Below are 16,309 nucleotides of genomic sequence, written 5' to 3' on the forward strand. Positions count from 1 at the left end.
GAGTTACAACTGAAATTTTCGGACCGAAGAACGCATTTTTACCCTACCCATTTCCGAAATGAATTAATCGGATAACATTTTCAAGCTTACTTTTATTGCTCAATATTTAATTATTTTTATTTAAAAATTGGATTATTTGACTCATCATAGAACATATCATTGGTGAGTTGTCAAAAAATATATCGAGAGCCACTTTGAGTGGTTCTGGTCAATAGGGTTGTTCAAGCCTATCAAAACGGTCTAAAAAAACGAATGTATATCACTTCTGATGTAATTTCATTTTGATTGGGATGAATGACAGATGCGTTGAAAAAGTAATGATGGAATTATTAGCAATCAAAATTCGAACAATTTTAAACGCCGCCAAAAACGGTCGGCCATCTTGAAATAGAGGTGATGACGACACAAGCCTGTACCCTCGATCGCTCGATGCCAAGCTGAGTACTCTGCATGCCGACTGGACATTTGCCAAGGTTATTCCTTATTTTGAAATGGCCTATGTTGTGCATGAAGCTTCCGGATGGATCAAGGCGACATGAAATCCATTCTTCAAGTTAGGCAGGCAATGTATGTAGCGTTGACAGGAATTGAAAGTTTTGTATTGCTGCATTTGCTAGGAAACTACGTGCAGTGAACTTTCATTGTGCTTCTAGTGCAAGTGAACACAATTTGTGCCCTTAATGTACACCTAAGTGAATGATTGCATATAGACGATGAAGTAAAGAGTGAAGTGAGTTGTGAATGTAACTGCTTCGACGAAATTATTTATTTCTTCCATGCTAGTTCAATCAACCCTATACATTTCGATCTAAGGTATCTAACTATTGCCTAGGGGATATTTTTCATATTTGAGCTAGTTGTGCTTTAGGGATACATCGAACGCATATTAATTTTCAATCGTTTGTTCGCTTCTAAGTTCCGTGTGATTTTATTACCTATTCATTTTGAGCATTCACGAGTGTTTACATTTCACGAATTTCGTTGCGCTGTTGTTTGTTTTTGTTTTGGTCATATTTGGGTTACGGTAAGAGTACGGGTAAGAGTAATAGTGAAATTCGAAGTTTTTTGATGTTACAATAACCGGTTTAGCTATTTGTTTCAGCCTATTCATTTCATTGTCCTCGAAATGTCAATGTGAAATAACGTAAACTGATTCTAAGTCGTTAGTGATGAGTGAGAAGTGAGGTGTGGAGAATCTTTCGAACTTCAAGGAGTGCAAATTCTTTTAGCGTGTGCATAGTGATTGGAAAACCGATTATCATGTTTTATTAGTGTTTTATATTTATTGTGAGTCAAGTTTTTCATTGAATCAGTTGATTCGGAATATATTCGAATAATTCGTATCAAAAAGACAACTCGTGAAATGTGTACGTTGTAGTGCTATTTATGATATGATGAGCAATAAATATGTACAAGTAAGGGTAATTTTGCTTATTATTACTCTTATTAAAGGATAAAATTGGATTTTCTTTAAACACTGATCTGGCGGCAGACGCTGGAGATCTTGAAAAAAAGTGGAATAACCCTGCTGAGCCACTTAAACAACACTGCAGTAGGGCATCTACAGGCTTGTGACGTCACACATCAATTCAAGATGGAAGTAGGGCTTTTTGGCGTAACGTAAAATTTGTCACTGTTTAAAGCCTTCTCTAAACATGTACAATGAAGAAAATAGCATAATATTATTGTCATTGCTCCTTCTGAAGCACGATCTTTCGATTTCTTAAATAAAAAAAATATGGTGAACAACCCTATTCTTAAATTTTCACCAATTTCATGACGGATGGGCCCTGGTGAAAAGTATCCAGGCCTGATAAATAAAGGAAAACTCTGGAGTTAGTACTTCACGAAGACTAGGTCAACCGCGTCTAGCTGTATTCCACTTAAATTTCCCGCTTATTGTAATTTCCTTTTCAGTACCACCCCCTCCTCTTTTGCTGGTTCCCCCTTTCCCCGCTTCGCATTTGTCAAGTTGAGCTGCAAGCTGTGAAGCTGGCGAAGTTGCTTCCTTGCAGGCTTTGCGAACTGCCATGTTAAGAGGAGGTACCTTGCCTCCCCTACCCACCCCCCGCTTTTTCCTTACTCGACGTAGTACAGTGATTTTTATAGATGGCAGCCCGAAAAAAGTGTACGTGACTGCCGATAGATGGCAGCACTGACAATTAGCGGCAAAACTGGGTATTCAAATATGTCATCCAGTATATACAGTAATATTAATACTCGCTTTTCCTGAAAAACAAAACTTTTTGTTTCTTTTAAATAAAAAAAATGGTAATTAAACATTGTCATTTTTATTGATAAAAAACAGTAATATATTTATAAAACAAGGCAACATTAACATTTGAAAAAGATCACTGAAAAACAATAGATCACCACTTCAATGCCTTACGTTCGAAACAATTTTATAAAGCACGAAAAAATACTAAGGCATTTAAATAACCTCACATTCAGGGATAAGGAAAGAAATATTGCTAACTCGAACACATTGAGCAAACGACAGTTGTGAATGCAATGCATTAATATGGGCATGAGCAATGAATAGCAATGTGACAACTTGCTTATCAAATGAATATGAAGCCAATGGCAGTACAACCCAGCATAACCAAGCAATACAATTAAACCAACACGCAGTTAGAGGCAATCAACACCATCAGCAAAGGACAGTTGTGAACGCAATGCATTAATAGGAACGTGAGCACTGAATAGTTATCAGATAACTAGCCACAACACTTGCATATGAAGCAAAAGGCAGTACACCACAGCATAACCATGCAAGACAATTAAACCAACAGGCAGTTAGAGGCAATCAACACTATCAGCAAAGGACAGTTGTGAATGCAATGCATTAATATAGGAACATGAGCACTGAATAGCAATCAGATAACTACCTTTAACACTAACATACGAAGCAAAAGGCAGTACACCACAGCATAACCATGCAAGACAATTAAACCAACAGTCGGAGGCACTTCAACACAACACAAACACTTCAGCAAAGGACAGTTGTGAATCCAATTCATTAACAGGCGCGTGAGCACTGAATATAAATCAGAGAACTGGCTTTAACACTGACATACGAAGCAGAAGGCAGTACACCACCTCCCATCCGAAATATGGGCACCACACTCCAAAACACTACGGTAGTGCTTCATTTTCACTTTATAAAAATAAAGACTTATCACACGGATCACGAGAGCTCCTAACTTGCCAAGAGAACAGATTCAAAACGTGGTCACGTGGTTATAACGGCGCTGGGACCACGTGAGTTCCACGAAAACCCTCCCCTACTTCCCCCTCCCTCTCTCACCTCCCCTACAACTTCAATACTTCTCTCAGATGGCGTGAGAGTGCAAGTTACCCGGAAGCCCCGTAAGACATCGCACTGGTTGCTTCCTTGTTTCCCGGCGTGACAACGAACGCAAGATGGCTGAGGGAAAGGTAGCTGGAAGTTCTGAGTCGCCTGGTGTTATGTCCGATCTTCTGTCAGAAATTTGTGGTAGCCCTGTGAGTGTCGCCCTTATAGGCATTATTTGTTTTCTGTTGTACAAAATTGTGAAAAGTAGAAGGAAGGTGCCTGCCCCTCAGCCTGCGGAGCTCGATTTACCAAAACTTCGTAAGGACTTCAATGTTGAAGAACTCAGAAAATATGATGGAACTCAACCTGATGGAAGAATTCTCGTCGCTGTTAATGGAAAGGTGTTTGATGTGACTCGTGGAAAGAGGTTTTATGGCCCAGGTATGAGTATAATTCTGTGTATGTACTTCGTATTACAGTAAGCGATGAGATAACGGTTTTTTTGTGAGTTCATTGGAATCCTCGTATAACATGTCTAGAGGATTCGATTACCATTCTGTATTTAGTTCTGCGTTATGTCATTGAGTCGTATAATTTATAAGTGCCCTAATTTCAAATAATGTCCTCTATGCTTTCTCATAAATCGATAATATGCATCTTTTATCTTATTTTGAATTTAGCTGGTCTTTCTATGGGGATTGACGCAATGTATTTTTGGCCACATTCTCCATATAGTGTGTAACCTCATTTATATCACTATCATAGCATTCATTGTCATTGTGCCGTGTCTTTAAGGTGTGCTGTTTCCACGCGCTAATTATTATGTTATACTTGTACAAGCCTGAAAAATATTTTGGGGTCACCTTCAAATCAATCCAGCCTTCTCGTCGACCGTTATTTGATAAATGTCGCTCGGACCGTTATCTCCTTGGATTAGAATGATGGACCTTTATTATTTCGAAGAAATTTTTAATTAACACTCACGTTGTTCATGTTACTGTCCAGTGATACTTTGATTCTTGGTTAAGGGTTGGTGTGGTGGATAGATTGTTGGTGTCCCACCCAGTAGGCCCAGGTCAAATCCCGGCACTTGCGGAGATTTTTCAGACTGACCTATCCCTGTTTGAATGATTTGTGGAGGGATTCACGTTTCCCTGTAGTATCCTTAGCGCATTTCGTTGAGAGATGGCTAATGCCGTCGTTGGCTTTCTCTTCTTCCTTGCATTAATAATGCCTCGAAGTGACCATAGCTGTCGGTCGCCGCCTCCAAATACCAATTCCTCAGTCAATCTTACTTGCTGCTAACTTACGGAGGGACTGTCAATGTTAGTGGAATTATGTCTTAGGTATTCACTTTGCCCTTTGAATGTTTGTTATGAAACTGCTTTCAATTGATCCGGACCGGCGTCTTGGGCGTTAAACGCGTTGACTGCTCATTCGATTGCATAATGAGGAAATTTTGGGCGAGTCCTTGTACTTTTTGAAGACCATCTTCAGGCTTTCGGGCCCGGGCCTTTAGTAACTGCATGTCTTTTACTTCAGTTTGATCTTCTTTCTTTCTGTCTTGAATTGATGCTGTTATCATCTTGGTATTTTGAGTAATCCCTCCCATAGATTTATCATTTGTGGAATTTTTGGTGTTCAAAGTCTATTTCTTCGCCCGACTTCCCCATCTTTGGTTTCAGCTTGTAATGTAACTGTGGGGATCGATTACAAAGTTTAGCATTTAAAGCCTATCACAGGTCACAGCTAACCCTATTACGTATAGCCATTATTATATCACATAAATTTATATTCAAATTTTACAATATTGAAAATATTTTAATTTGTTGGAAGCTTAATGATTATTTAGAAAAGAAAGAAATGAAAAAGTGTGGCTGTGAAGTGTCTTCCAACTAATGTTTAACATCCATCTTACTTATAGAGAAAAATTTTACTTTCTCTTAGAGAATTAGCCTGTGCATTCAGTCCTTAAGATAAACTCCCTATCTTTGAATTTCATTGATTTAGATGGCCCTTACTCTGCATTTGCTGGTCGAGATGCCTCCCGAGGTTTGGCAACATTCTCTGTTGGGGGTAAGGATGAATATGATGACTTAAGTGACCTGAATGCTGTGGAAATGGATTCAATACGAGAATGGGAGATTCAGTTCACGGGTAAGTCTTCATTTCTATGCATAACTATTTACATTTAATTTCCATTTCACATTCATATTTAAATTTTACTCTAGTTAATTTCACAAAGTTTCATTACTTTATACATGGTGAGCATTAAATCTTGCCCTGATTATAAAAATGTATCACAGAATATCTGTTTGACATAATAATAAAAGTTTGGTGCTGTTACTTAGGTCAATGTTACTAGTTTTTTTAAGAGACCACTTCTGTTACTAAATTTCAACGTGTGTCCCATTGGTGTCTCGGAGAATGTCAAAGCAGGCAATAAGGTAGTTTCCTTCATCAAAGAAAACGAAAGGCATTGATTGTGATTCGTTACCCCCATTAGTGTAATCATCATATGCAAATTATTTGGATTTAGAAATCCCAGTTTAGACGAATGTTGATGGTCAATTTTAACCTTATTTGGAAAAGGCCAGATTAGCGTCCATGCGATGCCACTCCACATAACGTCACAGGGATCTAGATGCTATACGAGTTGATAGGAGTTTTACATCGTCTGAGATAACCAATGCATGCATGTGTCACAGAGCTCAGGGGAAACATCTCTTAATAATCACCTATTGAAATTGCCAATGGTCGGAAAGTTTCCTTTGTTTGATAGGGTAATAGTGACCCTTATTTAAGCCAAGTGCTACCTGCTAGCAGGGTATTCTGCTACCTGCTAGGAGTCTGCATCGCAGCGGCACTCATAGCCTTGCACCAAGGTGGCCTCACACAGCAGCAGCCGGAACCGGAATGACGTTGCCTAGGCTTTTCCCAGAATTCATACAGTGCAACCTCGATAAAACGACACCCCACGGTGCACCAATAAACCCTTGCTATAGCGAATTGTCGCTTTACCGGAGGTGGTGCGAGTAATAGCCAATATACCTCATATTACTCCTTTATTTTTATTTTCTCGCTTAGACGTGTTTGGTGTTTTTTTGGCCATGGTGTGTTCCATCAAATGCTTCCTATTCACGCAACTCACGGACGTGCGGGTATGCTGCCGTCTGCTTTCTGCCACCCGAGGAACAAAAGAAGATCAAGCATTCGCAAATGCTAATGCCACAATATTTTCACCAAAATTAACTACTTATTTATCGAACGACAGTTTACCACATAAATTTGAGACTGAGCACTCCATTAACTTCATTTCTAACAGATCGCTAGCCCTTTCAGGTGAAACCCTCGCTATGGCGAGAGCCAATACCAAAAGGGCCTCGTAAAAACGAAATTTTTAACATGCTTATAATAGGATCAATTGACGGTGCATCGGCTATCTCTCGTTATAGCGGGGGTTTCGCTATAGCCCGTACTCGCTTTAACGAGGTTCCACTGTACTTAGCCGTCGTGTTTTTGTGCGCTTGAAATTTTTCACTTCATTTAATCACAAAAAATAGATATCGTCATTTAAAAATCTAAAAGCGTTAAATACATTCTTCAGCATTAATAATATTTCAATTTAGGCTATAGAAAGAAATAGGAAACCACCCTATTACGTAATGTAATGAATTTTCTCAAATTTAATGTTAATAATTAGCTGGGCTTTCAAAAGATTCAGAACAATATGCACAGGTTGAGCGGCGCATTTATACATTTTCTCACATTACATTATATAATTGTGCTGCTCAACCATTTCCTACTGAAAGCCCATCTACTTTGGGCCCTTATGTAAATTACGTTACCATTTTAGCAATTATTTTTTTACCACCCAGTGTTGTGGTCGAGCATTGTATTTTTCCAACTCCCCCTCTTCCAAAATTTAAACCTGTGTCTACAAATATAACTTAAAATTAAAATGCATGGCACTTATTGTGTAGGTTTGTTTTAGGGATTGTTTGGAAGGCAATTAAGTAATGCCCTATGTTTCCAGTTTTCAAATATGGTTAACTTTTTATATTTAGATTTTTGTATAATTTTTATGTATTTCATTCATTTTAATTTATTCCTATTCCTAACCTATTCCATTCGCACAAAAACAAGCGCAACAGTGTGATGTGATGAAATAGACCTATGTTACAAGAGGGATATGCATTTAATGGTTTAATAACAATAAGCTGGTCTATAGTTTGTTGCTGTTGCTAGGGTTTCAAGTATATTGGTCTAGTTCATAATTGACTAACTTATTATTAAAAGGTTTTTAAAAATGTTCATGTGAAATTATTTTTTTATGCTAACAGCTTTTCAAATTTACCATGAAAAGCTTCAACTTTTAGCAATGCAGGTTCAATAAAAAGTGATTTTTTAAAATTTTTAGATTTCAAATTACCCTTTTAACACTGTCTCTGGTGTTAAGCAAAAGAAGTTTTGCTCAGAGATATTCCAGACCCCTCTGAAGAGTAACTCTATGGAAAGTTATCAAAATAACCCCAAAATTCTCCTCTGGGTCCACCCCTAGCTCATACCTTCACACACTGAGGAATGGGATTCGGGAGACGTGGACTGAGGAACAGAATGGGGTAGTTTCCTTCATCAAAGAAAACGAAAGGCATTGATTGCGATTCGTTACCCACCATTAGTGTATTCATAATATACAAATTATTTCGTTTTAGAAATACCGGTTTAGACGAAAGGCAATGGTCCATTTTTATCCTTATTTGAAAAGGGCCAGATTGGCGCCCATACGATGCCACTCCACGTGATGTCACAGGGACCTAGTTTCTATACGAGAAGATAGGAGTTATACATCGTCTGAGGTTACCAATGCATGCATGAGGCGCAGAGCTCAGGGAAACATGTCTTAATAATCACTTATTAAACTGGCTAAGGTCGGAAAGTTTTCATTTGATAAGGTATTAATAATCCTTATTTAAGCCAAGCGCTACCAGCCAGCAGGGTACTCAGCTACCCGCTAGCAGCCTGCGTCGTATCAGCGCTAAGCCTCACCTCAAGGTCACCTCACAGGACGGCAGCGGGAACCAGAAATACGCCACACGGAGAGATTTCCCGGCATTCATACTTACGCGTCGTGTTTTCGCGCGGTTGAAAATTTTCACTTTTCATTTAATTGCGAAAAATAGATGCCGTCATTTAAAATTCAAAAAGCGTGAAATACGTACTCCAGGAGTAATGATCTTACGATTTAGGCAATAAAAAAATAATAGGAAACCACCCTATTGGTCAATAGGATTCTTGGCACGGGAAATTTCACAGTTGTACTTTTATTATCAAGCATTACCATGCTACGAAGTTTGATAAAAATCTGCAGACCACACCATCCCTTGTGAGTGAATGACTCCTTAATCTCGTAGATTCAAACCTGATATCACATTTAATTTAAAGAATTGCGTAGAGGGGAGGGAGAGATAAGTTACAAAAAAAAATCTTCCTCATTCAGCCATTCTCTCATTATTCAATTAAAGAATATCATGTATGTTGCTACCCACATTTCATTAGAGTTTTGCCTCATTACTGTGTTCAGAGATAGCACTCAATCCCTCACCAAGAGTGAAAACAAAATCAAACCACAGGAGGTTGTTTCTAAGGAGTTGTAGGAAAAGGCAAGGTGCAGTGACCCACTAAGTACTTGACAGTGACATCTACAGCTTATCTTTGAAAGTTATGGCTGACAGTTTTTCTTCAAATATCTTCATAATTTTGCGAGAGAACAGAAAACATGAAAATTTGGATTTCTTAGTTTTACAAACTCTTGTTGCAATTGACAGTAAAGAAAATTAAGTGTGCAAGCTTATTTGGCCTCAAGTGATAATATCTTTTTGTGGTAATCAATTTAAAGGTTTCAATTATATGCTCATGCTATGTTGAAGCATCATCATTATTATTATTATTACTGAAATAATAGGAAAAATTCCCGGATAAATAATTTTTTAATGAAATAACGTGATTCCCATTAGGGTAGCAATGATTTTAAAGAACAATCTTACTGGATGGTAGGTGAACTTTCATCAAAGAGATGTCTCACGCAACGGTGTATATCTATGCAATTGACACCAACCTAGTTATGAATTTAGCATCATTTATATATACTTGATGCTAGTTTATTTTAGGCTTTGATGATGAGCTGAAAACTTGTATTTCTTTTAATTCAATTTACATTTCCTGAGAAATATGTATTCCTGAAAAACTGTAAATATTATGATAAATTAAAATCTTCAAGTGCCACTATGCCACTCTGGGTTAGAGTGTTCGTGATGTGGAATTTTACTTTTTCCCGGTGTATAGTTGAAGGAATAATTCTGGGATGTCCCACTGGGTATGGATTTCGGTAAATGGCCCCAATGTTTCAATGGCTGAGTCTGCCATTGTCATCAGGGGTAGAATCTGAAGCCAAAATACGGTAAAGAATTTGACTCCAGTTTCTAAACCTGTAGGTGATGGCAGACCAATTACCTAAAACCACGCCCGATAGAAAACTCTGGAATTATTCCCTCAGAGGTACATGATGCTTGCAACGACTAAGAAGCTTCTGTAAGTCAACATCCTATTGGTAATACATAGTGTTTAAGGGCCAATTTTTTGTTATCGTCTGACCATTATAGTTATTTCATAAGGAAAAAGTGTCTCCATATAAGACCTATTAACCTGGATCTGAGAGGGGTTGGATATTCTGATATTGGATCACTCTCAGAATTCATGGCATGGAGACATGAAAGCACCTGCTAGTCAGTCTTTCAATATCTTGCGTGATGTGCGGCACAATGAGGTGGAAGTTCTTGATATTACTTAAATGATACATCGCCATATTTCCTCAGGATGTATTGCAATGTTTCACTTACTCTTTCAGTGGTTATTTATTTCAGCTGTATATAATTCATGATGATTTCCTGTAGTGGTGGATCTAGAGGGGGGGGGGAGGAGCTGAGTGGGTTATAGTCCCCCCCCATTGGGTCCAAATTCACTCTAGATAAAATTTTTGGTGGTTTGCGCAGGAACTTTGTACAAAAGAATTTAGTTATCTTTTGATATAATGGGGAATTTTCACATTTTTTGAAAACTCTGTCAAAATGTAGCAAACCTCTAGGAAAGAATATCTTCCGGGGGAAATTTCAATACTAGTGGTAGTTTTCAAGATATTAAAGGTCAAAGTGAAGGAGTGGGGGGAGCGAGCGAAAGTAGTGTGTCCAAGAGGAGTGACGTCATTTCTCCCCAAACAGAGTTGCTAACGTCCGAGGCGTGGAGCTAGGAGATTGTTGTGGTATACGTACGCCAGGAAGACGGTGTGTTTACCTACGTGAAGTGCTGTTAATAATCTCGAATAATAAATATTGCTTGGTGCCTATGTGTTCAAACACATCACGAAATTCTAATAAAATATTCGTCCTTATGTCGAATAATAAAGCGAGAAGGAAGAATTGTGTTAAGGCGACGAAGAGGAAGAACGATCTGTCGACGAAAACGGCGGAATTTGTTCGTGAAGATCACTTTACCTTAAGTAATTACAACAGAATTATGCTGAGAAATGACTTGAGCGCGTGGTGCGGAGGGCGTGCACTCGTGCAGTTGCCCTGTTCGCACAGTACCCGTCTGTCGCTTGCATGCTGTTTTTGCTGAGCTAGCGTAGGTTGACGGCCCTCGTAGTACCCGATGTCTTATAATTATTGTATTTTTCGAATTTATCAATGATTAATCATGATAATAATACTTAAAGGGTACATGCAGTAGGCTACCCTCCTTCTCTCCGAAATCAATTGATTCTCATGCATAGTATTCCAACTGAACTCCCTCGACACCATATTTGCTACCTAGGAGTGTACAATTTGTAAGAGTTCACTGATATATAATCACGACCTCATCCAATCAACTGACTTAGTGCCATAGGAGGAAATACAACATGAGGAAGTGATGGAAAGCCGAGTTCAGGAAAAGTCCTGCCAATTAAAACCAGAATCAAAAACTGTTGGTGTTCAGAAAAAAAACCTTCAGTATACTCTGTTTTTCTTGGAAAAAAAGCCAGCATTGTATTTAAGAGTAGACTGTGAACATTATTTTATCGTCAATTTGCTATCTGGAAAGACTGGGTTACCTGTTATTGTTATATGCAGGAAAATTAGACACAACAAATTCTTCAATATTTTAGCTCAGAAGATATCAATGTCTCGCCCTCGACAGCGGCACGATATTTTTCTGCTTCCATTATTCCGATGGCTAGTGTTTTGAAAAATCTGGTTTTTTGGGTTGGCAAAAATAAGATGTTGCTTTATATAGTTAAATCTGAAGTGAATCATAAAAAAATAGATGAGTACCCACTGCAGTGAGTGACATTTTCTCTTGTATGAATCAGTCTTTTTACTGCGATTAGTACAACAAACTACGCTTATTTTATCACGCTACGATAGGTATAAAGTAAAGACTTGCGAAGGAAACTCTAAATCAGTTTTTTACTGTAATCATTGCATTATACTGCTGATAGTGAAGAAAAATAGAAATAATGTTTTTCAAACGCAATTATTTCAAAAGGAATCATTTTTAACATTGCTATACAATAAATGAACTGTTTATAGCTAAAATATTTCTATCTTAACTCAATCAAAAAATAAATAAGTCATTCTTCTTTAGAAAATTTCATTTCGAGGGGTTATGGTGACCGGGCAATATATAGTGTCATTCGCATAGACGGGATTTCTTGAGCAATTTCAAAAGACTGTGGGGTAAAAGTAGATCGCGCGTTCAAACTAACTGCTCACTCATTCGGAGGTAAAATTTGAGAGTTAATTAGACCACCAAGAGTTTCCAAGAATGTAAAGAGCTCTAAAGATGAAGTTAAGCTAACTAAGCAAATAGAAAGCTTTAGGATCCATGCGGAGAGAGTAGTAAGAAAGGTCAGAGAATACTAGTTGCTTGTCCTTCATTCCTGCATTGATAACCATTTGGTGCACAAAAGTAGGATTAGAGGATAGCTTTAAAAAACAATCACTTCTACCATAACGATATTCGGGCTCTGCCTCAATGATGGGGAAATTTTGTAGGAAGCGACGGAAAATACTTCGGATGCATTTAAAACCAATGCACACATTTATATAACCATTAAAAAAAAAAAGTTGTATTTTTAATTTAAAAAACAACGATTGCACACCTAATACTATTTAACATAAATGATTTAATTCTGTCATAAGTTTGCTAAATAGCTTATAATTATTTTGTAGTCATCTAATAGAAGTTTCATAGCTAACATTAAAAGCTGTATTATCTTATGCTAATCGTTAAACAGCCATTATAAAAGTGGCTCCAAAAGCACATAACCTGTCAAAACCTTCAGACACTTCAGACAGTATGCATACAGAACACACCATAAAACTGTACATAGTATGATGTGCATAATGTGTACAGAAAAATTACCTTAAATCTGTGCACAGAAAGTATTTCACAACATACTGAATCAACTATCCTATATGATACTGAAAGAAAAAAATCATTACTCGTACCATATAAACTATATTTGCACTAACTAGATGCATCAATACTTCATGCATAAATTTTCAACGGAGGCCGAGTGGCTACTTCTGTATTCGTAAAAGCTGGTCCAGTAACGGCTTAATAAACTAGAAAAACTTACCGCGAGGCCTTCACTTCTTTAAATTCTGCAGCCAAAAAGTCCGGGTTACTTTTAAAATATAATACCATCATTAAGGAATCCACCTTTGGGAGATTATCGCAACAGTCTTTTATCACGAAACCGTCTTCCATTTCGCATATGTTCGATATATTCTTGTTATACGAGTACAGAAAATGGATCAAACATGCTTGACGTTACTAAACACCGTCATAAAATGTCTGAGAGAAAACACGGATTAAAAATATGCCGAAATATTAACTTACTCAACGAGTACTTCATTGTAGCTTCTGCGGCCGTGCACGCAAAACGAAAACGACGTAGGGAGAAATGACGTCACCAACAATCAAAGCTAACTTCGCGTTTGCAGACGGATTTCACTGTTTTAAATGAATTTCATGATAAAATCAATGGTTTACGAGAAGTTTCATTGGTGAAAATGGATTCCTGGTGAAAATTGCTATAAGTATCATGTATTATTTCGATGAAAAAAATTTCATGCAACTTCCCCATTACGTACTTTTACTAATTAAAATACAAATTGGTTCTAAACTTAGGGCCTATTTTACATTGCCTCTCTTATGATACAATCCAGAGAGGGGCTATAGCCCCCCCTTGATTATCTAGTGTACACTAGACAGGGTGGTAATTTTGTTTGGATCCCCGCTCCTGCTGGGAGGTTACTCCCAACTTAGCCCCCCCATTGTCCCTATCCTGGAGCCACCTCTGATTGCCTGTACATGTGTGGATGTTTACTTACCAGTTTCTTTCAGCCATCTAAAATTTTAATTGTTTTTTTGTTACCTTTGCAGAGAAATACGCGTTAGTTGGTCGTTTGCTGAAGCCTGGTGAAGAGCCCACAAATTATTCAGATGATGAAGAGGAGAGTGCTGCGGCTGAAAGTCAGACGGAAAAGAAGAATGAGTGAGGATGCGAAGAAGTGCCGTTGCTTTGCAATTTTTGCCTGGTGTGTTGTTTGTTTCATTGCTCCATAACAGTTTCATGGGATTGGATTTTATTAAAGTAAAGAATCAAATTCTGGTGTTATAAAAAAGGACTAGGAAACATTTCAAAAAAACTATTTATTTTGAGGATCTTATGTTTTACTATCTTGCTGTTCAACATTTCTACGAATACAAAAATAGGTTCTGGCTAGTGTCGGAATTTTGAGATGGTTACCTCTTGAGATGCTGCAAGTGTTACATCAGGGATAATTTATAGGCCTATTAATGCTGATGGTGAGCCAAAGGATGCAAGCTTCACTTTTTTTTCCCCTAGCACCAACATCATGAGAGAAAAGTCACTTAAAAATGCAGTATTAAAATTGGGTACTGCCTCAGTATTTGTGTGTAGTCATCTTCAATGTGTGAGCACTGCTCGGAAGATACAGTGTGTCTGTTGGGGGAGGCATTGCCTATTAACCACACATTACTGAAATTAACTCGTTGCTGTGGGGCTAATCACGTACTTGTCTTTTTATGTTTGTATCTGCATGAGGGGGTAAATGATAGGAACTAAAAGTGTGTTTGAGAGTTTGTGTGATTGCATTCCTTTTTTATTTTAGCACATAAGTACTCATTTTATATCCATACGGAGCTGGTAATTTGGTAGGGCTCATTTATTCTTCTTCAAAGAGTGCCTGTGTTTCCTTTTTTTACAAATGGAAATTATACCGATTGCTTTAAAGTTACTTAACATTTCCTTTAATTGTACATCAGTGGAGTGCAACTAGTGAGCCTGAGTTGATTAGGGTGGAATAACATGCTATAAGCTGGAGTTATTCTTGTGCCAATTTTCAATCTTATGAAAAGGTAAAATTGTGCAATTTTGAACATTTTGTGTAGTTTTTCTTGCACAGCATTTTTGCTCTTTAAGAAGATGCTTCAATAGAATGTTTACATATAATAAAGATTTTTTGCATTTGTAAAAAAAAATTCAACTGCCAAAATAACATACAGTTAGTATCGGAAATATTTTTATATTTTAAATTTGTGTTAACAATCCAAAGAATGTTGATGGAAAAGACTGAATCAGTAATGGTCAAATGTTGATGCAGCTGCTATTTTTACTGTCACCAGTTCTGCTCCAATGAAGTGTGGTTTGATTGAAATATAAAATGAACAGAATATTTGTCTGTTTTGTCACTATATCAAATGTTTTAATTGTAAGTTGAAGATGTTAAAGTCCTTAAAGCGAGGATCACAAAGACTAATAAACATCTGTCAAGTAACAAATGTTTATGCAATTAAATCTAAAAAAAAAGGTTTGTACGTCTTCTGTGCTTGTTTGATTCCCCTGCTTAGGTTTTTTGTTGTGTATTCCTTTTACTTCATTTAGACAGCTTATAGAATTGGTGCGAATGCTTCCGTTGTGCAATGGTAATGAAGGCTGCATTTTTCGGGTTTCATTATGTCGTCGTTGTGATGGAGACAACAGTTCCTCCTGCATACGAAAAGGTGTCTTCAGGTCGAAGTGCTTGATGCTGTGTTAACCTGAAGATCCCTGCTGGAATGCAGAGAAACTGTTGTCCCCATCACAAAGACGACACGGTGAAACCTGAAAAATATAGTCTTTATTAGCTTATATAATTTCTCATTTAGTATTAATGTCAATGAAGTAAATACAGTACTGCCATTGCAGTATGTATATGTAAGCCATCCCTTCATGTCTGGAGTTGGAAAATATTTGTGTTTCGCCTGAAAGGAAATTTGTCTCTGCTGTTGCATATTCACATGGTTAATTGAGTTCTATCTTATGCATTAGTTCAATTTTTAATGTCATAGGTCAGCTCCTCTGAATTAATTCCTTGTTTTATAATTGCCTGCGTTAAAGCTGATGTTCATATCCCATGATATTTTATGTGTATATAACATGCTTCCTTGATTATTTTTTAGCTAGATTTTATTCAGATAAGTACATACCGTATTTCTTCTAATATAGTCCCCCCCTAATTTTGAGGATTCAGTTTTGGGAACATTTTCAAAAATGCATTTGAATATTGTCCCTCTGTACTTAAACCATGGACATTTTTGGAAAAAAGGGGGGACTATATTGAGATAAAAACGGTAATTACTATATGCAAAATGGTTCTTTCTCCTTGGAGTTAATAGTTCAGTAATAGGTTTTCAATATAAATACATCCATATATACCCAATTGATCTTTCTCAGGCTTCTCTTCAGTTTGAAAAATGGAGACTTCATGGTGCTTTCTTTGATTATTTTTTGGATTTATGTAGACACATTGATTCCAGTTAGTATCTGAAATTTCAATGACTTTTGTGCATGTGTTCTCATCATTGTTTTCAACTTTAGTCTATGGTTTCCATCGTAATGTGCTGTTG

At 37.3% G+C, this 16,309-nt stretch overlaps 1 protein-coding gene across 1 annotated transcript; it reads left to right on the forward strand.

Annotated features, from left to right (window-relative positions):
* The first annotated feature begins 1,943 nt into the window (after nucleotides 1–1,943).
* Nucleotides 1,944–15,198, forward strand: LOC124162116 (membrane-associated progesterone receptor component 1). Its single transcript, XM_046538517.1, has 4 exons — nucleotides 1,944–2,000; nucleotides 3,386–3,736; nucleotides 5,306–5,452; nucleotides 13,781–15,198. Exons 2-4 carry the CDS (start codon nucleotides 3,424–3,426, stop codon nucleotides 13,894–13,896), a joined length of 576 nt encoding a protein of 191 aa, XP_046394473.1. The 5' UTR covers nucleotides 1,944–2,000; nucleotides 3,386–3,423; the 3' UTR covers nucleotides 13,897–15,198.
* Nucleotides 15,199–16,309: the final 1,111 nt, after the last annotated feature.

This window comes from Ischnura elegans, chromosome 7, assembly GCF_921293095.1.
Source record: "Ischnura elegans chromosome 7, ioIscEleg1.1, whole genome shotgun sequence".
NCBI classification, from domain to species: Eukaryota; Metazoa; Arthropoda; class Insecta; order Odonata; family Coenagrionidae; genus Ischnura; species Ischnura elegans.

Bases quoted from the DNA above. Each gene is read 5' to 3' on its own strand.
- LOC124162116 (XM_046538517.1), top strand. From the start codon at position 3,424: ATGGCTGAGGGAAAGGTAGCTGGAAGTTCTGAGTCGCCTGGTGTTATG. The intron at 3,737-5,305 runs GTATGAGTATAA...TCATTGATTTAG, and splicing joins AAAGAGGTTTTATGGCCCAG to ATGGCCCTTACTCTGCATTT. The intron at 5,453-13,780 runs GTAAGTCTTCAT...TTACCTTTGCAG, and splicing joins ATGGGAGATTCAGTTCACGG to AGAAATACGCGTTAGTTGGT.